At 40.8% G+C, this 25,537-nt stretch overlaps 1 protein-coding gene across 1 annotated transcript; it reads left to right on the top strand.

Moving 5' to 3' along the window:
- Positions 1–1,177: 1,177 nt before the first annotated feature.
- impa1 (inositol monophosphatase 1) lies at positions 1,178–24,317 on the top strand. The gene is made up of 9 exons (XM_073043965.1): positions 1,178–1,274; positions 7,289–7,386; positions 10,691–10,824; positions 15,899–16,003; positions 16,182–16,227; positions 16,828–16,936; positions 18,899–19,007; positions 20,820–20,971; positions 22,154–24,317. The coding sequence occupies exons 2-9, from the start codon at positions 7,306–7,308 to the stop codon at positions 22,267–22,269; spliced, it is 852 nt and encodes a 283-aa protein (XP_072900066.1). The 5' UTR covers positions 1,178–1,274; positions 7,289–7,305; the 3' UTR covers positions 22,270–24,317.
- Positions 24,318–25,537: the final 1,220 nt, after the last annotated feature.

The following is a 25,537-nucleotide window of genomic DNA, read 5'->3' as shown; positions in this document are numbered from 1 at the left end:
AACTCCATTTCCCTTTCTGCAGATGCAGTCTGACCTCCTGAATGTTTCCAGCATTTTCTGTTTTTATTTCACATTTTTGGCATCTGCTGTTTCTTAAATTTCAAGATTTGGTGTAGTCATGTTTGAAATAAGCTCATGATGTAAAACATTTAAAATATTTCTATTCCAGGTTCTTGCCTAAAATTGTATATTCATTTCATGTTTTTGAGTTTAATCTTTAAGCCTTTCCAGATTTGGAATATTTAAAACTTGCCTTTAATGTGCTATTTATGGGCTGGCATCATTTGGTAGTGTACATTAATATTTGAGTGGATGTTCAACAGTTCTTTCATTTACTGCTTAAATTACTGAAGTATTTGCGTTGGCAAAGAAGTCATTTTCAAGCTACATGAAGCCTGATGGTGAAAGCTCTTTTGAAAATGGGTAGGATACGAGTAGCAAAATGTTATTTGTATCTCTACACATTTTGTTCCGTTTCATTCCCTTAAACTTGTACATAGAGCAAAATTTTACATGACAGTAGTAGAGGTTTGGCAAATGAAGCAGATTTTTAAAAAAAAGTGTTCAAAAATACGATTTAATTCGTTTAGCATAACATTGTGGACCAAAAGACCCGTTCGTTCCTGTGTTGTGCTGTACTTTTCAATGCTCTATCATCAGCCCACGGGAAGGTAGATCTGGTGCTTTTAAAAATTTATTTTGTTATGCATTTCATTGGAATTAGGTTTGTTTTGCTTTCACGTTGGTATTTTGGAGAAGGTTTTGTTTGCCAACGGCTTGCTTCCATCACAGAAACCCAATGCTTTCTCAGATGCACCTTCAGTATTTTGACATATCACGGGCCAGGAATTGAGTTGATGATAATGTCATAATTTTCATCGGTACTTTGAGAAAATTTTGTCCAGTTTTCTCTGTCCTAGAACTCTTTGGACATGGAGTTCGGGGTATAATGCTCCTTTCAAGGCACTCTGACCTAACAGCATGGCAAAGCCAGAACAACAAACAAAATGAATTCACCAGGTCTGGCAACATTTATAGAGGGGAATAAACAGTCGAGGTCCTGTTTGAGAGCTAGAAATGCTGTGTGTATAGCATTCGTGTGTTATGCAAAGAGTTACGGTTCTGGATATGTGAGGTCAGGCTGCGGCGAAACTCCGTTCTCCATTGCGCTGTGGCTGCCGATTTAGAGACGGTCCCTGGAAGCGCGCATGGGCAGTGAGTGTCGCCGGAAGGGGTTGGTTCCGGGGGAGAGCAGTGGCGGCTGGCGTGCGGAGGTGAGTCGTAAGAGTGTCTGCTTCTTGCAATCGTCGGGTCTGACAGTAGAATTAGCCCAAGGGCCGGTGCCCCCTTTCCCCAGATCCCGAATGTTACTGGCTTCCGTGGAACTGGAAAGAGTTCCGCCTCACCTTTTGGGAAGGGAATGGGGATTAGGGTCTGAGAAGACTACTGCTGCCTACCATCTCACCTCCGGGGGTGGCTGACCTTCACCGCTTTGGGGCCAGAAGAGTAATCTTAGAGAAGATTAACTAGCGCTATAAGAAAGAATTTGTATTATATTCACACCACAGTGGTGTCCTTACTGTTGTAACGTAGGAGATCACAGTCACCAGCAGTCAGTTTGTGTGTTTGACAAAATTAACTAGATAACGTGGACAAGATGATTAAAGTGTCATTGCATGGGGAAGAGGCATGAAGATAACTTACTTAATATTAAAAGGATGTGGAACATCAGCTCTTCTCTGTGCTTTTGCTCTTTGGACTGTTAGGGAGTCCAAACATGCTGTACATACCCCAGTCGTCTGAGAGTGCCCTGGAACAGGGAGTGATGCTGGGGAGGCCCCAGAACCAGCTGGACTCTGTGTGTTCAGGGCAGTGGAGTCGCTTTCTGCCAATGTAGCCGATCTTGTGGCCCAGACTCAGTCACTCCAGCTGTCCCAGAGCGCCCATCAACATTCTGCAACTGTACTTTCCTCCTCGCCCTCCACGTTCTCGCTTACTCCTCCCATCCAAGAACCCCATCTGCCACCTCCAGAAAAGTACTCAGGTGATCCCGGTACCTGCTGCTCTTTTCTTTCCTAGTGCACCCTCATTTTTGAATTACAACCAACAACATTTCCGACTGATCGAGCCAAGGTGGCCTACGTCATCACCCAGCTCTCTGGTCGGGGGAGAGAATGGGGAACAGCCATCTGGGAGGCAGGTTCACCTTTCTACATCAGTATTTTCTGAGGAGATGAGGAAAATTATTGATCGCTTCAACCATGGGAGAGAGGCTGCCCATGCACCAGGGACGCAGATCTGTGTCAGACCACATAGAGTCCTGGACCCTAGCCGCCTCTAGCGGTTGGAACTCGGAGGCGCAGTATGACACCTTCCTGAATGGCCTCTCTGAAGACATCAAAGATGAGCTGGTCACCCAGGACCTTCCTGCCACCTTTGAAGCCCTGGTGGATTTGGCCATCCGTATTGATGTTTGCCTTCAGCAGTGCCGCAGAGGGAGGTGTTCCAGAGGGTCCCTGGAGGCACTGGGTGAGTTCCAAGCTCCTCATCAGTCTACATTGCCCTGCTGTTTTCCCCATCTACAGTTTCCGTTCCAGAGCCTGAAGCTATGAAGTTTGCCTGTACCCACCTGACGCCGACTGAAAGACAAAGGAAAATCAACACCCGTTCCTGTCTGTACTGTGGCCAACCAGGCCACTTCATCTCCACCTGCCCAGTAAAAGCCAAGCACTCACCAGTACTCTTCGTCCTACTGGTGAGTGTGACCCCTGTCCGGCCCTCCTCAACGCCAATCACACTCATACCTGCTTCTGGAGTGGGGCGTACAATGGTGAGCAATCTCCGTCTTGGTCAATTCTGGTGTGCAGGGGTGTTTTATCAATTCTGGCTTGGCTGTCCAGTGGGGATTACCCACGTCTGCTCTCTAGTCACCATTGATGGCCAAAGCCTTGAACGATCAGAGACTGGCTAACATCACCCATGTCACGGTCCCGGTGAATCTCTTAGTTGAAAAGAAGGACAGCTCCCTCTGGGGACTGAATGAAGTCACTGTTAAGATGTGTTACCCACTTCTGCTCATGACCTCAGCATTTGAGCTACTGCAAGGAGCCTCAGTTTTCACCAAGCTTAAACTCTGTAATGCCTACCATCTTGTCCACATCCGCAAAAGGGACAACGCCACCTCAGGCCATTACGAGTATCTGGTCTCACCAATGCCGCCGCCATCTTCCAAACCCTGGTATATGATGTTCTCAGGGTAATGCTGAACCAATCTGTTTTTGTGTATCTCGACGACATTGTGATTTTTTTCTAAGTCCCTTGCTGAACACACAGGTCACGTTTGCAGAGTTCGCCAGTGCCTTCTGGAAAATCAGTTCTTTGTGAAGGCTGAGAAATGTGAGTTTCATCACAATACTGTCTCCTTCCTGGGGTATGTAATTTCAAGTGGTTCCATTCAGATGGACCAACAGAAGGTCAAGGTGGTGGTTGAATGGTCCCAACCTTCGACTCATTGGGAGTTTCAACGCTTCTTGGGCTTTGGTCACTTCTATTGCCATTTCATCAGAAATTACAGTATACTGGCTGCACCTCTCACTGCTCTTACCTCATCGGCTGTCAGATTCTCCTGGTCCCCTGCTACATTGCCCTGGATTTTGTCACCAGTCTTCCCCCATCAGATGGTAACACCACCATTCTCACAGCAGTTGATCATTTCTCCAAGTTTGTATTCTTTATTCCTTTATCCAAACTCCCCTCTGCCTGTTTTTAAATGACATGTTTTTAAATTACTAGTACTGCATGTTTTTAAATGACATGGTTTAACTGTAAATGTTGTGTCAGACAGGGGCTATCAGTACACATCCAGCTTCTGGAGGGCATTCTGTAATCTTCTGGATGCCTTTGAGTTTGTCTGGAGAATTCCACCCACAGACCAATGGCCAGACTGAGTGGGCCAGCCAACAGCCAGAGACAGTATTGCGGTGTCTGGTCTCCCAGAACCCCTCTGCGTGGAGGCAGCAGCTACCCTGGGCCGAGTATGCCATAAACTCTCATCCGTCCTCATTCACTGGTTTGTCCCCCTTCGAGTGCTGCCTTGGCCACCAACCTCCACTGTTTCCTGCCCAGGAGGATGAGGTTGGCGTTCCATCTGCCGAGGCATTCATCTGCTGTTGTCAGCGGAGGTGGAGGCACACTTGCTCTGCCCTTCTCCGTGCCTCTGCTAGGATCAAGCATCGAGCTGGCCACATCGCTCCAAGGCCCCACGTCACCGCTAGGGACAGCATGTATGGCTTTCAAGTATGCTGTACATGTATACTGTTAGCATGTATGGACTACTGGTGGACAGGTAGAGTCAGGTGGGGGAGGAGCTGGTGGACAGGTAAAGCCAGGTGGAGGAGGAGCTGGTGGACAGGTAGAGCCAGGTGGAGGAGGAGCTGGCAGACAGGTAGAAAGGAGCTGGTGGAAAGGTAAAGCCAGGTGGAGGAGGAGCTGGTGGCCAGGTAGAGCCAGGTGGAGGAGGAAGAGAGTTGAGATTGGGAGGCAATTATGGAAGTTGCTGTGAAAGCAAGATGGTAAGTGAAACCAGATAACAGGGATGATGGAAAAAAAATGGGATCCAGTGGGTTGAGTGTGTGAGTGGGGAAAGGAGACTATGAGTTTGAAAAGGAGGGAAGGGACTTGGGAGGATTATTGGATAAAAAGAGGATATGTAGGTTACCTGAGTTGGAGAGTTCAATGTCTTTGTCGTTGGATTGTAGACTATTGAGGTGTTGTTCCTCTAGCATTCACTGGGTCATCCTAGCATTGAAGGAGCCCATGGAGAGATAGTTTAGTGTGGGAATGGGGAGGGGAGTAAAATGGCTTGCAATCAGGAGCTTAAGGTGGCTGTTGAGGACACAACATTTTTTTGGGGAGAAGTTTGATCTCACTGGTATAGAGGAGGTCTATAGCACTGAATGCAGCAGGTGAGGTTGAAGAAGGTGGATGTGAGTCTCTGGAACAGCAGTTAGGTCCCTGGATATGATGAAGGAGGAGGTGTACAGAGGGGTGGTACATCTCTTCCAGTTGCAGGGGAAAGTGTTTGGGGATGAGGCAGGATGGATGGGGAGGGAAATAGCAAACCAAGGACTCACGGGGAGAGTCATCAATACAGAATGGGATGTGGCATTGAAGGGCTGGCAAGTTCTTCCAGCAAGTCTTGCTCCAGATCCCAGCACTGCAATCTCTTGTGTGTCCATAACCAAAGTAGTTCTTGGTTATACCATATCTTTCGTTATGTTGAGGTACATGAAAAAAATCTACATACTGCATTTCACACTAATTCCATTATGTGTCAATATGGAATGAGTCAAATTCTCTGAAACATAGGAACAAAATCAAGTGTAAAGTGATGCATGGTATTGTTTCTTCACTTTTTATGTTTGGTTTAGTATTTAAGTCACCTTTACCTTGCCTGTGTATACACAATACAAAACTTGGAAGCAATATAAACATTCAGTAAATCATGGCTGATCCTGAGATGCATTCTCTTGTGTTTCTAAACATTTTTAACCAAACCTCTGATTATATTAGGACCTAATTATCTTCTGTTTTCCACCTGAATGCACTCAGAAACTGAAGATCTGCAGCTTTCTGTGGTAGACAATTACATAAAGTCATAACTCACTACAAAACTAAATGTTTTACTTTCTCATTCTTAAACTGCAGAATCCCTTATCCTGAGATTCTTCCCAATCTAGCTGGATGAATCAGCCCCTCGACATTTTACCATGTCAATACAGTTGGCCCTCCTTATCCGCGAGGGATTGGTTCTGGGACCCCTCGCGGATACCAAAAAATGCAGATGCTCAAGTCCATTATTCAACCTGCCTCTATGTGGTGAACATTTGGACCCAGCAGAACCCCAGACCTTATTTAATGTGTGAGTGCGGTGAACATTAGGACCCAGCGGTGGAGCTCTGAATCCGCAGTGTTTCTGTTCACAAAAATAATCACAATCACGATTGAAAATAAAGTGGAAATAATAAAGCGATCGGAAAGAGGTGAAATGCCATCGGTCATTGTAAAAGCGTTTCGCTACAGTCAGTCAACGATTGGAACAATTTTAAAAGATAAATTGAGAAAGGCCCTGCCCCGATGAAAGCTACAATTATTACTAAGCAACGCAGTGGTTTAAATATTGGGTTTGGGGGTTTTGAGTTTTTGATCCTCCACATCAACCCGGCACGAATGGAGAGCTCACTCGATAGCGGTGTGTCACTGGATCGAACTCGGGAACTTCTGTTCCCAAGCCCGGCGCTGAAACATACGCTTTTAAGTGTTTTATATGCATAGAAAGGTAAAATATATACTAAGACAAACGTTTGACTGACTGACGTTAAATAATACCGGATGTACGTGTTCCGACTTAGTAAGAGAACCTCCGATTTTTTTAAATCTCGATTCACGATAACCCACGCACATCCTCCTGTATACTTTAAATCAGCTCTAGATTATTTATAATACCTAATACAAAGTAAATGCTATGTAAAATTGTTGTTATACTGCATTGTTTAGGGAATAATGATAAGAAAAAGAAGTCTGTACATGCTCAAACAACAAGTGCTGGAGGAGCACTTCCGGGTTTTCTTGATTCACGGTTGGTTGAATTCGCGGATGTGGAACTCATGGATAAGGAGGGCTGACTGTACCTCAGAATCCTTGTCCTTATGACTTCATTTCTCACTCCAACAAGCTCCAATGAAATATTTAAATGCAAGATCAAGTGGTAATACAGATATGATGGGTTAATAATTTGATTCCGTGCCACCTAAAGATTGCCTCACTTCAAAATGCAGAATACTGCACCACTGGATTTTGTCCTGCAACTTTGTAGTCAATACTAAATCAGGAATTGGTGAACATGCACAAAGTCTGTCTGAGAGCATATCTATTAGAATTACATAGAATGTTTAATAATGTGTAATATGAGCATACAAAGCACTAAAGGAGAATAAAATTATGTGCTTTCCATTTACAAAAAGAATAAGTATTGAGTAATACTAAATGGGCAAAGCTTTTAACATAAACAATTATTTTATTTTACTCATCACAGAGTTGCTGAACTAAAATATTTGACAGTCACATCTTGCAACATCTAGACTAAGCTTGCACATTCAAGCCAGAAGTAGTTCCGTTTCAATGGTTTTCATCATTTAGTGAAGATCTAATATTCTGGAGCCGCATGAATGTATGAGGCAAAGAAATTCTTTCAAATGTCTGTGAAATTTAAAATTCCATTTCTACATAGGAATTTTCAGTAGAAAGATGGCAACGAACTGTGGAGCCTCTGATCCATGGCAAGAGTGTATGGACGTGGCAGTTGCTGTTGCCCGAAAAGCTGGTGCAGTGAGTAAATAATGGAAATTGAATTTTGTTAACATTTTTATATTCATTTGACCATTCCCGTTGTATATTTTTCATTTTAAAACACTATTTTAATTGTTCAGATGAAGAATTTGGTAGAAAACTTAATTTTAAACTCAAGCTTTTTTCTTATTTTTTTTATTTCTAGTCATGTATATGTCCTTGGAAAATACTGTGGGGAAAAAGTCGATTGTTTTGAGTAATGATTTTTTTAAACCAAAAATAAATAACCATGTGTGCAACAATAATTATTGATTATATGTTTGCTGCAGAAAATGCCATTACTTTATTTTTTTTAAACCTTTCACCAACTCCACTGTTGCTCTCATATTGTTTGGTTCCTTTAATTCATTCTCTTTTGGCAGGATTAATTCCGTTGTCCACAGCGACCCAGTGGCACATATTTTTTTCCAATTGTTCAATTGGCATATCACTATCAGACATAGTTTTACAATTCCAGAATTGTTATATTTGAGTTTCTTGTAAATTAATCATGCTGTACAGTTTCATTGATAATAGAAAAGTTTCTGTGTCAGGTTACTTGATGTGCTACAAATTTATTTCTTCCTCATAGCCTTGGTCAAAGTGAGGATAACAGCCCATTATTAACCAGGAAGCATTTGGGGTAGTATGCTTCAAGGAGCCCTGATAAAACTGTTCAGTTGGAATCAAAGTAAAAACACCCCAATGGTTGGACTCTTAACTCACCAAAAGGAAGATGATTGTCATTGTCAAAGGTCCATCATTCCTGGATATCACTGTAGGATTTGCTCAAAGGAGTATCCTAGACCTGGCCATCTTCCACTGCTTCAGCAATGCCCTTCCTTGCACTGTAAGGTCATAAGTTGGAAGCTTGTTGATGATTGCACAGTGTTCAACTGCATTCACAATTTCTGAACAAATGAATTGGCCAATGCTTGCATGCAGTACGACCTAGACAGCGTTCGGTACAAAGTGATAAAGTAGAAAGTGACAATTGTGTTGCAAAAATGTCAGGTAAGACTATTTTCAGTAGAGAGGGTAACTTTCTACTCTTGACATTCAATAGCTCTGCCTGCCCCATCAGCAGCCTGAGGCGTATTCATTAACCACAAGCTCATTTGAACAAGCCATGTAAACACTGTGACTGGAAGAGGAGGTCAGTATCTGGGTATCCAACAACAGTTGAATTAACTCTTGACATACCAAAACCTTTTTAGCACCTGTAAACACATGTCAGGAATGGGATAGTGTACTTTCCACTTGACTAGGTGAGTCCAGCCCCAAAACCGGTTGACACTAGCTCAGTGTTACCTGCAATAATGTAGCCTGCATGATTAGTTCACCTCCCACCACCATCTTTATTCACTGTTGGCACATGGTGTTTATATTGTGCCACCCACAGGAAATATTGCAGGCAGTGACTTGCTCAGGCTATTCTGACAATACCTTCAAAGTCTCTGATCTTCTGCAACAAGAAAGACAAAGGATTCTCATGCATGGAATTACTATCAACTGCACGTTCTCTTCCAAGACACACACCATCCTGATAAGGGAGTATATTATTGCTTCTTATCGTTACTGGCTCAAAATCTCATAAGCCTAACCTAACTGCGCTCAGGGACATTTTTACAAGAAGGATTGCAATGGTTGAAATGGCAGCTCACAGCCACCACCTTCAGAACATATAGGGAAGGGTGATAAGTGACACCCTTTCCAACAACACCTGTATTTTGAAAGCTAAATGAAAAATACTGAACCTTACAGCTCATTTATGAATGGGGTGATTTTCATTAAGCTACTAACAAATTGTAAATTAAGTTGCATATTTAAACTATAATGAGCTTTTTATTTTCTTGGTGTTGTAATACATTATCAAAGCAGATTCATTATAAAACTATTAAAGGTACAGGTGACTGAAAACTTGTTTGATGAAGTGGAGGCAGAGGTAGTGTAGGGGTAGGTTGATTGGTGTCTTAAAGGAGGTGATAATATGTGAAGTTTTGGGAAATAATTCTAGAAATTGGGATCTAAGGAGCAGAAGACAGCTGCTAAATTAAAATCGGGAATGTTGACGAAGGATGAACTGGTGTGAATTTGTAGAAGGTTATAGGAGTGCAAGAGAATTGAAATTGAATATTTATAGATTATAGAATTTACTGTAGTCAAGTGTAGAGGTAACAAAGATCACATTGGCAGACAAACTGTGGTAGAACTAGAATTAGAAAATGGTGGACATTGACTGTTTAGGTGATGTTTTTGCCCAAACAGTTGGGTTCAGTGTCTGAGCTAGAGAAGGGAGGATTTAGTGGAATGGATCATTCCTGTGTGCTCTGCTGTACAACCCTGGGTGCAGGAAATGTCAATGAATGGAGAACCCTGAGGCTGAATTTTTAAACTGTGAGCAATAATCAGTGTGACTATGTTCCATCCATGAGCCTGAGTGTTTCGAAAAAAAGGTTTCAGGTGACGATCATCCTGCAATTGGAGTGCAGGCCAACAGGGAATGTGTGATTACCAGAGAGATTAAAAGGGTAAGTGAGGATCCTAAGAGAATTATATTCTCTGATCAGTACTAGATCCAGTGTTTCTGATGTAGCAGGTATGATTTCAAGATGTTGTTTCCCTTTTGTCAGCTGCAGAATGTTATGGAGTTAAAGAGTGAACAACCAAAAAATTTTAGTCCATTTTGGGACTAATGGCATAATCAGAAGAAGATAAAATCTATGAGCATATCTTCAAGGTGTTAGGAAAGAGACTCAAAAGCAGGTAGGGATCTGTGAATTACTTACTTATCAACACTAGTGACAATAGCAATAATAAGGTAGCACAGCTAAATTTGCAGTGACGAGGTGGTACGGGGTGGGGAGGGTTTTTGATTCCTAGTACATTTTGACCATTTCTGAGGAAGATGAAGCTTCTGCGTGCCAGACAGATAGCATTGCAATTCTTAAAAGAGCTGGGCTAAACTCCCAACAAGATTCACTTGTGCTTTCTGGGGGAGTCTTAAACTGATTTGTCTGGGGACTTGGCACAGCAAAACAGTGGTGAAAAGTAGTAAATAGATTATAAAAAGTAGGAAATGGTTATTTGCAAGGTAAGTGGCATCAGAACACGAAAAGTGAAGGTAGCCCTATTGATAAGAGGAGATCATTACAGTGCTGGAGACAATGTCCTGGAACAATCAAGAACAGAACTGTTTCTAATCAGTCAACATGGAGTTAGGTCATGGGGGAAATTAAAGGTTTAAAGAAATATTCCATTGTTTTCAGTTCTGATTGTTAAATTGCCCTTTTTTTCTCTGTAGGTTATTTGTGAAGCTTTGAAAAATGAAAAAACTGTTCAGATTAAAAGCTCCCCCGCAGACTTAGTGACTGAGACTGATCAAAATGTGGAGAAAATGATTCTGTGTACTTTAAAGGAAAAATTTCCTTCTCACAGGTAAAGGATTTTTGAAATAAACTGAATACCTTGCGCCCTTAAGTACAAGATTAATGACACAAAAAAAATCTGTCAAGAAGTTTCCAAATGTATTTTGATTGTGATAGTTTACAAATCCCTTAAAATATTGATCTATATTTGGTTTACTCTATATGACTTGGAAAAGATTTTGCTGTTATATTCATAAATTAAGGTAAGTGGTAGGAGAATAAGAGAAGAGTTAAGGATTTGTTTCTCCATCCACAGTGTTGGGAATCTGTGTTTCAGTGCCTGAAAGGGAAAAGAAACTCATCAGGGTTTAAAACGAAGACAGCCATATCCAGTGGGCAGCAGAGTACGGCGGCTCAACAGGCTTAGGCGGTAACAAGGCGGGATAGGTTTAACTGTGTTATTTGTGGAATGGAGGTTGTATGAGTGTGAAGCCAGTTTTCTGTGCTCGGTGTCAGATGTGGGGGGTTCCTGGAGTCTCCCAGCCTCCCGGACAGACATATCTGCACCCGGTGTGTCGAGCTGCAGCTCCTGAGGGACCGAGTTAGGGAACTGGAGATGCAGCTCGATGACCTTCGCCTGGTCAGGGAGAGTGAGGAGATGATAGCGAGGAGTTATAGGCTGGTGATCACACCAGGCCCACGGGAGACAGACGGGTCACAGTCAGGAGAGGAAAGGGGAAGCGTCGGGTACTAGAGAGTACCCCAGTGGCTGTACCCCTTGACAATAAGTACTCCTGTTTGGGTAATGTTGTGGGGGGGGGACAGCCTACCCGGGAAAATCGACAGTGGTTGTGCCTCTGGCACAGAGTCTGGCCCTGTGGCTCAGAAGGGCAGGGAAAGGAAGAGGAAGGCAATAGTGATAGGGGACTCTATAGTTAAGGGGTCAGACAGGCGGTTCTGTGGACACAGGAAAGAAACTCAGATGGTAGTTTGCCACCCAGGTGCCAGGGTCCAGGATGTTTCGGATCGCGTCCACGATATCCTGCAGTGGGAGGGAGAACAGGCAGAGGGGATGATACATATTGGTACCAATGACATAGGTAGGAAAAGGGAAGAAGTCCTGAAAAAAGACTACAGGGAGTTAGGAAGGAAATTGAGAAGCAGGACCACAAAGGTAGTATTCTCAGGATTACTGCCTGTGCCACGTGACAGTGAGAATAGGAATAGAATGAGATTGGAGGATAAATGCGTGGCTGAGGGATTGGAGCAGGGGGCAGGGATTCAGATTTCTGGATCATTGGGACCTCTTTTGGGGCAGGTGTGACCTGTACAAAAAGAACGGGTTGCACTTGAATCCCAGGGGGACCAATATCCTGGCGGGGAGGTTTGCTAAGGCTACAGCGGAGAGTTTAAATTAGAATTGTTGGGGGTTGGGAACCGAACTGAAGAGACTGGGGAAGAGGAGGTTGGCTCACAAATAGAGAAAGCTTGTAGACAGTGTGTGAGGGAGGATAGGCAGGTGATAGAGAAGGGACGTGCTCAGACCGAAGGTTTGAGATGTGTCCATTTTAACGCAAGGAGTGTTGTGAACAAAGCGGAGGAGCTTAGAGCGTGGATCAGTACTTGGATATATGATGTGGTGGTCATTACAGAGACTTAGATGGCTCAAGGACAGGAATGGTTACTTCAAGTGCCGGATTTTAGATGTTTCAGAAAGAACAGGGAGGGAGGCAAAAGAGGTAGGGGCATGGCACTGTTGATCAGAGATAGTGTCAAAGCTGCAGAAAAGGTGGACTTTTCTGAGGGATTGTCTACGGAGTCTCTGTGGGTGGAGGTTAGGAGCAGGAAGGGGTCAATAACTTTACTGGTTGTTTTTTATAGGCCACCCAATAGTAAAAGTGATATCAAGGAGCAGATAGGAAACAGATCCTGGAAAAGTGTACTAATAACAGAGTTGTCATGATGAGAGATTTTAATTTCCCAAATATTAATTGGCATCTCCCTAGAGCAAGGGGTTTAGATGGGGTGGAGTTTGTTAGGTGGGTTCAGGAAGGTTTCTTGACACAATATGTAGATAAGCCTACAAGAGGAGAGGCTGTACTTGATCTGGTATTGGGAAATGAACCTGGTCAGGTGTCAGAGCTCTCAGTGGGAGAGCAATCATAATTCTATCTCCTTTACAATAGCATTGGAGAGAGATAGGAACAGACAAGTTAGAAAAGTGCTTAATTGGAGTAAGGGGAATTATGAGGCTATCAGGCAGGAAATTGGAGGCTTAAATTGGAAACAGATGTTCTCGGAAAACTATGGAAGAAATGTGGCAAATATTCAGGAGATATTTTTGTGGAGTTCTGTATAGGTACGTTCCAATGAGACAGGGAAGTTATGGTAGGGTACTGGAATCATGGTGTCCAAAGTCTGTAATAAATCTGGTCAAGAAGAAAAGAAAAGCTTACAAAAGTTTCAGAGAGCTAGGCAATGTTAGAGATCTAGAAGATTATAAGGCTAATAGGAATGGAGCTTAAGAAGGAAATTAGAAGAGCCAGACGGGGCCATGAGAAGGCCTTGGCGGGCAGGATTAAGGAAAACCCCAAGGCATTCTACAAGTATGTGAAGAGCAAGAGGATAAGATGTGAAATAATAGTACCTGTCAAGTGTGACAGTGGGGAAGTGTGTATGGAACCGGAGGAAATAGCAGAGGTACTTAATGAATACTTTACTTCAGTATTCACTATGGAAAAGGATCTTGGTGATTGTAGTGATGACTTCCAACAGACTGAAAAGCTTGAGCATGTAGATATTAAGAAAGAGGATGTGCTGGAGCTTTTGGAAAGCATCAAGTTTGATAAGTCGTCGGGATCAAATAAGATATACCCCAGGCTACTGTGGGAGGTGAGGGAAGAGATTGCTGAGCCTCTGGCGATGATCTTTGCATCATCAATGGGACAGGAGAGGTTCCAGAGGATTGGAGGGTTGTGAATGTTGTTACTTTATTCAAGAGAGGGAGTAGAGATAGCCCAGGAAATTATAGACCAGTGAGTCTTACCTCAGTGGTTGGCAAGTTAATGGGAGAAGATCCTGAGAGGCAGGATTAATGAACATTTGGAGAGGTATAATATGATTAGGAATAGTCAGCATGGCATGCCTTATAAGCCTGATTGAATTTTTTGAGGATGTGTCTAAACACATTGATGAAGGAAGAGCAGTAGATGTAGTGTATATGGATTTCAGCAAGGTATTTGATAAGGTACCCCATGCAAGGCTTATTGAGAAGGTAAAGAGGCATGGGATCCAAGGGGACATTGCTTTGTGGATCCAGAACTGGCTTGCCCACAGAAGGCAAAGTGTGGTTGTAGACGGGTCATATTCTGCATGGAGGTCGGTCACCAGTGGGGTGCCTCAGGGATCTGTTTTGGGACCCTTACTCTTCGTGGTTTTTATAAATGATCTGAATCAGTAAGTGGAGGAATGGGTTAGTAAGCTTGCTGATGACACAACAGTTGGGGGTGTTGTGGATAGTGTGGAGGGCTGTCAGAGGTTACAGTGGGACGTTGATAGGATGCAAAACTGGGCTGAGAAGTGGAAGATGGAGTTCAACTCAGATAAGTGTGAATTGGTTCATTTTGGTAGGTCAAAAATGATGGTAGAATATAGTATTAATGGTAAGACTCTTGGCAGTGGGGAGGATCAGAGGGATCTTGTGGTCTGAGTCCATAGGATGCTCAAAGCAGCTGTGCAGGTTGACTCTGTGGTTAAGAAGGCGTACGGTGTATTGGCTTTAATCACACGTGGAATTGAATTTAGGAGCTGAGAGGTAATGTTACAGCTATATAGGACCCTGGTCAGACCCCACTTGGAGTACTGTCTGGTTGCCTCACTACAGGAAGGATGTGGAAGCCATAGAAAGGGTGCAGAGGAGATTTACAAGGATGTTGCCTGGATTGGGGAGCATGCCTTATGAGAATAGGTTGAGTGAACTCAGCCTTTTCTCCTTGGAGCGACGAAGGATGAGAGGTGACCTGATAGAGGTGCATAAGATGATGAGAGGCATTGATCGTGTGGATTGTCAGAGGCTTTTTCCCAGCGCTGAAATGGTTGCCACAAGAGGACACAGATTTAAGGTGCTGGGGAGTAGGTACAGAGGAGATGTCAGGAGTAAGTTTTTTACTCAGAGTGGTGAGTGCGTGGAATGGGCTGCCGGCAACGATGGTGGAGGCGGATATGATTGGGTCTTTTAAGAGACATTTATATAGATACATGGAGCTTAGTAAAATAGAGGGCTATAGGTAAGCCTAGTAATTTCTAAGGTAGGGACATGTTCGGCACAACTTTGTGGGCTGAAGGGCCTGTATTGTGCTGTAGGTTTCCTATGTTTCTATATTTACTAAGTACCTGAAGTCTGGGGGACCAGAAGTAGGAATGGCTAAAAAAAAAACTTTTTTTTAAATTTTGAAGTGTATGTATGTGCCTGATGGGCAGATTGGGTCCCACCATCTCCCCCCCCTCCCCCCCCCCGTATTTATACAGTATAAAGGAAAGGTTTATTTCCTATAAAATTGTTTTCCTATAAATTTATTGTCAGGAAGAGATAGTTGTTGATCTTCAATTTCATCAAAATATTTATCTGATAAAAATTGTCTACCTTTTGTTGTCAGATTAAGTAGATGCTAAATAACCATTCTTTTATGTAAAAGGGTTGTGGTTTTATTGTAAAAACGTGGTTATTTGGTCTCTACTAAATCTGACAATGTCAGTAAAAGGAATAGGTTGGTTAATTGATTTTGTTTGCTTTAATTGGGTTCTTTCAGGATTCATGCTTTGTGCCTACCTGTGAGCGAACAAGTCTCAAATTTGTATAATTTATATACTTTTCAATAAAAAATATACTTGAATCTTGAATTCAGTGTGGCTTCACTAAGGATGTCTAAAATGCTGGCTTCCTGGAGTACACTATTTGTGAAGTGCCAGATAATCAGAAATTTACAGTATAAGTATAAATCAGAATTTGGATTAGGACTTCCTGGTTTTCCAGCCCGGGATTCGTTATAACGCGCTATCAAATAGTGAAGTATTGGAAATCAGCAGAATCCAATGAAACTACAAAAGGATTAACTTTTAACATCAGACTGTATACTTTATTTCAGCTTTATTGGTGAAGAGTCAGTTGCAGATGGAGCAGCAAGTATACTTACAGACAATCCCACGTGGATCATTGATCCAGTTGATGGGACCACTAATTTTGTCCACAGGTATGATAATTTAGCTGCAATAGGTTTTATGTTTGTGGAGAAGTGCGTGTCATATGAGCAGACTAGAACTGGTTTGTGTTGCTAAACATAATAACACAAATTGTTTTGAAATCACTGAAAAGACTTAAATTTGGAGAAATAGCAATGGGTTGCTCATTTCAGATTTCCTTTTTTACAGATTTCCTTTTGTAGCGGTTTCTATTGGATTTTATGTAAATAAACAGGTAATGCAAATTTGGTGAACAGAAATACTTTGTAGTATTGCGTTATTTGACATTGAGAAATATTTGTGAATAATGGGAGTGTTGTAAAGTTTGCATTCAACTTGAAAAGGTGAAATTAGATTAGAACATTCAGTTCTAGTCTTGAAACTTGGCCGCTCCCCCAACCTATATCATCTCACAGCCTCGCAATTACAGAAATTTAAATGCCTACCCTCAATCTTGCACTGTTCTGCTTTAAGTATAGTCTGCATTTGTTCCAATGATAAACACGCTTGCTAATTCCTTTATTGCTGCTATTAACTATGCAACTAGCCTTTTAGCCACTAAGCTGAAATTCTTTCTGAATCCACATATCCTGCATGTTTCTTCCTTTTAAGATGCTGTTTAAATTCTATCTCTTTGACTATTAATTTGTCAGAGTCCTTCATATCAAACAAAGTATTTGTATGATTAGATTCTTGTGAAGCACCTTGCAGCATTTAATTTTGCTAAAGTGGCTCTATGACTGCATGTCAATCTCTAATTTTGCTTCTTCAGTTTAATACAGGCTATGAAGCTGATATAGAGTACTGACCATCTTGTTTTCTGTACATCGCACAGAGTGAAATTGGTGTTATATATAGCTGTGTGGAGGATAAGATGTACACAGCTCGAAGAGGGCAAGGAGCATTTTGCAATGGGCACCAGATGTGTGTTTCTAAACAGGAAAGTAAGTTAATGTTCTTCACTTGCTCTAAGATAGCGAGAATGGCAATCTTGGGGCTTTGGCAACAACTATAAAGCAAGACTTTAAGACTCCCTTGCTTTGCAGGATTTCAAAATAAAACATTATAGAAGTAATAGATGACTGGTGATGAAGAATTAGTGAAGAGAAAATGGGATGTTTATATTGGTTACACATAGCATATCTGAAAAGTTGCCCAAATTTACTATTCAGTTGATCATAGTGGTCATCATAGTTAATAAAAAAAATCACAATTGATGTATTGCTTTAAAACTGCTCACTTGAATTGAATTATTTGGAATTGGCACCCTAGATTGATTTTCTCCTAAGACACATTGAATAAACAGGACGCTTAACACGATCTTATCGTGTCGCTTTTGCAGTGGAAAGGAATATTTCCATTTGAAAATCTTAGATCTCCACACTGAAATTCAGACACTTGGATCTGATGTGCAATGATCATGTGTAAATTAGCTTTGCCAGGAAGCTGAAGGAGATGTATTTCTGTAGAATGAGGTCAATGTGCAACTCTTTTCACTGGATTAAAGAAGTCTAATGTGTAAAGATGTTCATTTTTTTTTAGGATAACTGACTTTTGCTAAACTCTAGTGACTGGGATTTTGCAAACACTATTTTGCAAAATGATGAGTTAATCAGGAAGTTTATTTACTATTTTGTTAGATTAAACCACTGACAATGTCTTAGTGCTCTGTTTGTGCATTAAGTTTTGTATGTTAATAGTATCCTTTCTAAGTACATATTACTCCCCCCGTTACTTTTTTGTTTTTTTAGTTTTTTGATGCTGAAATGTAACACCATGAATATAGGCAATTCTTTAGTAACTTGTGCACATTGCAAGTTTCAGCAAACTCTTTGATAGCACAAATCGTTGTAGCCCAATTCAGTCAGCTGAACCACTGTGTTTTTGTGCCTGGTCAGCAGGTGGAGAATTCTGGTTGAAGTTTCCATATGGGTTTACTCTCAAATTGTAGTACTCTTGCTGATATCTGATAATATAACATAAGGCAGAAACCTCACTTAGTGCAACATTAGGTTATATATTTACCCTTTAGGGCAAGAGGCATGATTATATCATTTATGTTTGGTCCTTACTGATTTTTCATTCATAATGGACAAATTTTATAAACATGATGAGATAAAAACAAATCTTAGATATAATTAATTGGCAGCATCATAGGATTGCAAGAACAGAAAATTTTATAGTTATATATCTTTAAATTCAGTGTTGTGCCACATGTGAGACTACTCGTTGAGCTTGCATTGAGTCTCAAGGGAGCTAAAAAGTAAAAATACAAATGAAATGGGGAATTAAAGTTTCAGGCAACTCGAGGTTTGTGGTCACTCTTACAAATTAAACAGGTATGTACTATGAAGTGTTAGCCAATTCTACATTTGGTTTCCCAGTGTAGAGGAGATAACTAGTGAGCATTGAATGGCAGGTGAAGTTGGAAAAAGTACATGTAAGTTGCTGCCTCACCTTGAAGAAATACCAGGGTGCCTGAATGATGGGAAAGAGCCAAGAGTCTTTTAAGAGACTCTTATATAGTATACATGGAGCTACGTGGTAGGGAAATTCGAGGCAGCTTCTAGAGTAGCTTACATGGTTGGCACAACATTGTGGGCCAAAGGGCCTGTAATGTGCTGTAGATTTTCTATGCTTCCATGTTTGTAAAAGGGTAGGTGTTGCAATTTGGATAACATTTGGAGAGTATTTTGAGTCTTGCTGTACTTGGATGTGTGGTCATAAGCTTCCAATTCCAAATTGTTAACACCTGTAAAAATCTAATAATCCACAAATAATTTGAAGAACATGAAAAGTAATCTCGTAGTATTTTGTTATTATTTTCCATTATTGTTACATAACTGCCATTTATATATCTTAGCGTGTCATTCTGTGTAGTTGAATAATTACTTTAAATTTTATAGATATAAGCAAAGCTCTTATTGTAACTGAGCTTGGATCTAATCGCACACCAGAGATTGTGAAGACAGTACTTTCAAACATGGAGAAACTAATTTCTATTCCAAGCCACGGGTAGGTATCTTTCACAAGTGAAATATAAAACTAATCTATATTAAGGTGTGGTACAGTAGTGTAGCACTGAGCGTAACACACTACAGCAGCAGTGATATGGGTTCAATTCCCAGCACTGTCTATAAGGAGTTTGTGCATTCTCCCCATGATCGAGTAGGTTTCCTTCCACATTCCAAAGACCTGCAGGCTAGTAAGGGTTAATATGTTGTGGGCATGCAATGTTGCTGCTGGAAGCATGACGACATGAGCGCAGCCCCCAGCACATCTTTGGACAGTGTTGTTTGTTGATGCAAATGACACATTTCACTCTTATGTTTTGATGTATATTCAACAAATAAATCAATAAAGCTAATCCCTCTAATTTGCTATTCAATGGGATAAGGATTTTCTTAATAGCTAGCAAATGATTGTTTTGTTTGAAACTCCCAGGATGATTTGAGAAGTTCTATCACTTTTGGAGCCAGTTTTCAAGACTAGTCCCAAATCATTAGCTGTTGTTTATTTAGCCACTGACAGGAAAGATCCTCCTTTGAATTGTTTCGGCAGTATCAAATGCAATATTTTGTGCATGGATTTAAAGACAATGGGCTAGAGAGAACTGATATGTCTGGAAAAACTGAGTAGATCTCATCAAACTTTCAGATTATGAGAGGAATGTTAGATAGTCTTTAAATATGATTTCCAGAAAATCAACTGAGTGGAAGGCAATATCATTAGCAAGGACATATCCAAGTACAATTAACTGCTGAGATTAACTGCGGCATGAACTGAGCTTTCTGGTCCTGATTTTTGAGGCCTTGTTTGCCAGCAAGGCTTTGCATTACATAATGGAGTCATATAAGCAAGCCCCATCCTTCAGCAGTTCTCAGCTTTACTACCTGTCAAAACTTTCAATAATTCTTGAAGTTACCAAAATTCAGAAGGATTTAAAAACAGCTGCTGATAATGGAAAACAAAGACTATTCTAAACAGAGAAAATTTTAAAATCTAGATGCAAAGGGACTTGGAAGTCCTTGTGCAGAATTCTCTAAAGGTTAACTTGCAAGGTGAGGTAATGGCAAGGAAGGTAAATATTAGTATCCATTTTGAGAGGACTAGAATATAAGAGCAAGGATGTAATGCTGAGGCTTTATAACGCATTGGTTGGACGGTTTTGGCACCCTTATCTAACAAAAGATGTGCTGGGATTGGAGGGTTTCCAGAGGTGGTTTACAAGAATGCTTCTGGGAACGAAAGGGTTAATATGTGAGGGGTGCTTGATGGCTCTGGGCCTGTACTCACTGGAGTTTAGAAGAATGAGAGGAATCTCATTGAAACCTATCTAATATCGAAAGACCTAGATTCAGTGGATGTGTAGAGGACGTTTCCTATGGTAGATGAGTCTCGGACCAGAGGACACAGCCTCAGAAAAGATGGATGTTCATTTAGAACACATAAGGAGGAATTTCTTTAGCTAGAAAGAAATGTGGTGAATCTGTGGAATTCATTACCATGGACAGCCGTGATGACTAAATCATTGAGTTTATTTAAAGTGGAAGTTGATAGGTTCTCGATTAGACAGTGTGTCAAAGGTTATGGGGAGTAGGCAGAAGAATGAGGTTAAAGGGGTTAATCAGATATGATGGAATGGCCTGCTTCTGCTTGTGTCTTATGATATCAAAAATAACTAAGGGAAGATGCTTCACTGCATGGGACATATTAACCTCTTACCAGGGGAACAATTTCACTGTGCACTTTAAAGGAGTTGGGGAGGGGAAATTTTGTGAGGAGAGTTTACATTAAGTTTTAAATTATTTCTTGAATATTTTTCAGAATTCGAGCTTTAGGATCTGCAGCAATAAACATGTGCATGGTGGCATCTGGTGGTGCCGACGCCTACTATGAAATGGGTATTCACTGCTGGGATATGGCAGCAGCTGCACTCATTGTCACAGAGGCTGGCGGTGTTGTGGTGGATATATCAGGTAGCCTTGAATATTCTGTTTTGTAAATGTAACATATTTTTTAGATCATAGTTTTCCTAATAAAAGGGTATCTTGTTACATCTACAATCCCAATTCACAATCTTTTCAGCTCTAATCTTTTTAATCCACACGTATTCTTTGATACCAGCATCACTTTTTCTCAATACTGGATCTCGGCCCAAGACATTGACTATCTCGTTGCCTCCACCGATTCGGCTTGGCCTGCTGAGTTTGTTTTCTGGCTGGATCTCAGTACCTATAGTTTGTGTGCCAGTATTTTGTATTGCGTCTCTCAGTTTACTTTGCTACCTTTCTAATTGTGTTGATGTGTACATCCAATATCCAATCTCCGGTCATCGCAATTTCTTTCTGTAACAAACTGAATTAATTACGTTTAGCTCCCACACCAGAGTCATTATCTTTGTCACCATTTCCACTTTGCTCCCTTGCACTGTTGCCATCTGAGTTAGATCATTAGCATCTTTGCATCCCTTTCTGATTCCATCTGTGCTTTTTTATCTAACCCAAGGAACCACAAGTTTAAAATTCTTATTCACATTGGATTCATTTGTCTGTCTGTCAAATCAATTTTAATTGTACACCATCTATATTGTCTCTATATTCCTGACTCTGGTCCTTCATGTATCCTCTCAACTCATTGCCCCACAAATTTCATCTGTGATTTCGGCTTTTAGGGTCCACTGTCTGCAATTCCCTTCCAGAATTACTGCTGCTCTCCACTTCCCAACTTCCTTTTCCTTTAATACGCTTCAAACATTCATCATTATACATATTTTCTGTTCACTTCTGAAGTATTACTTGGGTTAGTGTCAGTTTTATTTTGCTGAAGTCTCAGAAATGTCTTAAAGCCCTTTATTTTAAAGGTGTTGTTCAATTGGATGTTGTTGCTTGCTTATCAAATTCAACAAAATTAAGTTTCATGCTAATGGTACGAGGTTTATTGTCTGACTTGTTTCCACACGGTCTGTAGAACAAAGACTAAATAAAAGTAGAAAACCTGGAGCTACTTTATGTGCCAGGCAACTCTTGTGCTTCCTCTGGTGATACTGTTTGAACTCCTGAGTATTTCCAGCAAATCTTCTTTTTATTTTGGATTTCTAGCACTGGTTTGTTTTGCCTTTTACTATTAATATTTATTTCCTTTGATGTATTTTATTTTAGGAGGCACGTTTGATCTGATGTCACGGAGAGTGATTGCTGCAAGCAGCAAGGCAATTGCAGAAAGGATTGCACAGGAAATTCATATAATCCCTTATCAGAGGGATGATCAGGAATAAAGATAATGAAATGTATTTCTTAAAAGTTTACTACATGTAATCCAATTTAAATAGATTTTCACATTGTCTGCACATGTACTGAGAATATTTGAGCCCGGTAAGTGAAAATGATAAATTGGTCAGGTTCAGTATCTGACATGAATGTGCATGTAGCACAGTTTCATTGAATGTTATAAATGTTATCGATATACTACCAAAAAAAAATCCTGCTTCTGCTGAAGTTGATGGATTAGAGTAATATAATTAAAATTTGGACCTTTACTATCATTTGTTGTATGAGATATTTCCTTGTAAGTGAATGGTATACAAAAGCTTATCTTCTTTATATTTAATGAGTGGAAATAAGTACATAAGTGAAATGCAATTTATACATATATGTAGTAATAAAAGGGGTTGATGTAAGTTGAATATTGTTATGCCATGTACTTTTCATGTGGAAAGACGGTATTTTTATTAGATATATCCAGGTTTTTTTTTAAATAGATTTTTAAAAAATTCTATCCATTCTTGCTTGCAGGACATCTGTTATCCTTGGTCATTCAGATCTAATTCCTAAATTAAGCTTTTTGTCTTTTTCAGCTTTACTTAATTTTCCTCGCTGAACAATTTTAAAATGCTGTGCACCTTTGAGACTGTTTGGTCTTATTATTTAAATTACATGCTTAGGTGAGGAAACTGCTTTGCCGAGCACCTATGCTGTGTCTGCAAGAATAAGCAGGATCTCCCAGTGGCCACCCATTTCAATTCTAACTCTTCTGTTGCTTACAAGTGAACAGGTTAATTAAGTATTGTAAGATCCTCAAGTTTTAAGAATTATTGGACTATTTTTGTGGGTATTCATCTGTTGTAAATTATGGAGAGTAGCACAACTTCATGTTTACCAAGAAAGGCTAACAAATGGTGCAACACATATAATATGCTGGAGAAACTCAGCAGGCCAGGCAGCATCAATGGAGAAGAATAAACAGTCAGTGTTTCAGGCTGAGACCCTTCATCAGGACTGGAGAAAAGATGAGAAGTTAGAACAAGAAGGTGGACAGAGGGGAGAACTGACCATGGACTGACATGTCAGGATATGAATGGGAAGTAGAATTAAAATGGGTGGCCACCGGGAGATCCCACTTTTTCTAGCAGATGGAGCATAGGTGCTGGGCAAAGTGATCTCCGAATCTACATCGGGTCTCACCGATATACAGGTGGCTGCACTGGGAGCACCTGATCCCAACAGACTCACAGGTGAAGTGTCGCCTCATCTGCAAGGACTGTTTGGGCCCTGAATGGTAGTGAGGGAGGAGGTGTAGGGACAGGTGTATTTTGGTGCCAGCTATTTATTCTTAGAAGATATGGACTAGAATTAAGAACAGAGCAACTAAAACTAATTCAAATCAAATAAACAATTCCCACTAATGTAATTGTTCCCACCTATTGCACGGTTCAGTTTTGTCACTTAACCTTCTGGTTAATTGTATATTCATGGAGCCATCCTTCACCACTGGTTTCAAAAGGGGTGTACTTTGGGTGTCTGAAATTTGTATTCTGCTAGTTGGGATTTCCTACCATTGTAAATATGTATTGCTGTAAATTTACCCATGTTCAAAATGTTAAAGTTAAGTGATTATAGCAAATAATTGTTTATTGTGATCTTTGATTTGAAATAGAAAACATTCTGCCAAGCGAGAGAGGTTCTCCTAGACACTCTCACCTAGAGGTTTGCTGTGTAAGTGAAGACTTTTATATTTCCCAGTTACAGATTCTGTGTGGCTCAGTTTTAGTTGGGCACATGTGGATGCTTATCTGGGACACACTCATGACCCATCACGTGGCCTGACCTTAACAGTTTAAGGGTTTGAATTTCTTTTTAAGAATAGCATCCCACACTTTGATCTGTTCAGGTCAACAGCCACAGGATCACAAAATATCAAAGAACATGGCAGAAAGCTTAACTGGTAAATATGAAAGTGTGTGTGTTTGTCTAAGAGTGAGATTCTCTTGGACTCTCTCCTGGAGGTTTACTGTGTGAATAAAGGCTTTTATATTCCCAGTCACAATTTCTGTATGGCTCAGCTTTAGTCTGCCACAACGGGAGAAACATTTTAAGAAGGCTCACTTTACTTCCACAGATCATGATTTTCTAAAAAGCTACTGCAGACATAGTAAAATCTAAATACATAAGAAATTGAGACTTTATTTTATATAAACCTGGGAAAGTAAGATCCAGAATCAGCAAGCAGTGGGATTTGTTCATTTGCAGGGGCAACTTATTTCACATTGTTAACTATACAGTATACCAGCTCAGCAAGTGATTTTACAGTCCACGAGGAATAGTCTTACATCAGTGTGTATCTGATGTACAACTATTTGTGAGAGTTCCATGTAGAATGGCTTCACCTACCAAGGCCTCAAGGTCCAGAATTCCTTCAGCCATGCCTCTGATTCAATACACCCTTTACCCTGTTGCAGGCAGCCAAACTATCCATCTCTCACAGCTGTGGAAGTCTTCTCTTTAAGCAGATTCCATCATGAACCTATAGTCTGCCTGGAATACTGAATGGCCTCTAACTGAAATCCCAGAAAGGAGTTGAGTCTGGCACTTGTGATGGAACAAGCAACATGGAACCTTGATGTACTGCACAATTAGATGTTCAGCATTTTACTGAAAAGGGTTAAAACTTCTGGAGGTAAAATTTTGCATAGCCATTTGCTCCTCTCTCACATAACATAGATATTGTTGCAAATTCCTGCTAATAGCTGGAACTTATTCTGAACAATGCACTAATGTTACTTATTCATGTTATTTCATAGCACCTCTAGTGCCAACATTTATCAATATGTCACAATATAGAGAATAAGTATTTAAAAAACTTTCCCACTACTTAATTGCAAGAACACCTAACTGAACACAAATTGTGGCTCCAATCTGCTGTTACATTTATAATGAAAAAATAAGTACTGATGTGTAAACTACACTGTTGCCTAGGAATCTCTATTAGAAGAGGACTGTATGGTGCAGGCAAGAGAAAATCTGCAGTTGCTGGAAATCCCAGCAACACATACACATCAACTGGACTTTTCCCGATAGATGCTGCCTGGCCTGCTGAGTTCCTCCAGCATTTTGTGCAGAATTACATTTACAATGCATTAGCTTCATCTTCACCGCAAATACATGTAGATTTTGACTGCAGTGGCTGTAATCACATCAATTATTTGCTAGAATCTTACTTTAATACTTAATTTGTCAGGAAAAATATTCAATGTCTGCATTTTCTTA

This window comes from Hemitrygon akajei, chromosome 1, assembly GCF_048418815.1.
Source record: "Hemitrygon akajei chromosome 1, sHemAka1.3, whole genome shotgun sequence".
NCBI lineage: Eukaryota > Metazoa > Chordata > Chondrichthyes > Myliobatiformes > Dasyatidae > Hemitrygon > Hemitrygon akajei.
Note: the sequence above shows the minus strand (reverse complement) of the source record. Positions and strands in the feature narration are given on the sequence as shown.

Coding starts and splice junctions, on each gene's coding strand:
- impa1 (XM_073043965.1), top strand. CDS start 7,306: ATGGCAACGAACTGTGGAGCCTCTGATCCATGGCAAGAGTGTATGGAC. Junction 16,004..16,181: donor ACCACTAATTTTGTCCACAG/GTATGATAATTT, acceptor CCTTTTTTACAG/ATTTCCTTTTGTAGCGGTTT. Junction 16,228..16,827: donor GATTTTATGTAAATAAACAG/GTAATGCAAATT, acceptor TACATCGCACAG/AGTGAAATTGGTGTTATATA.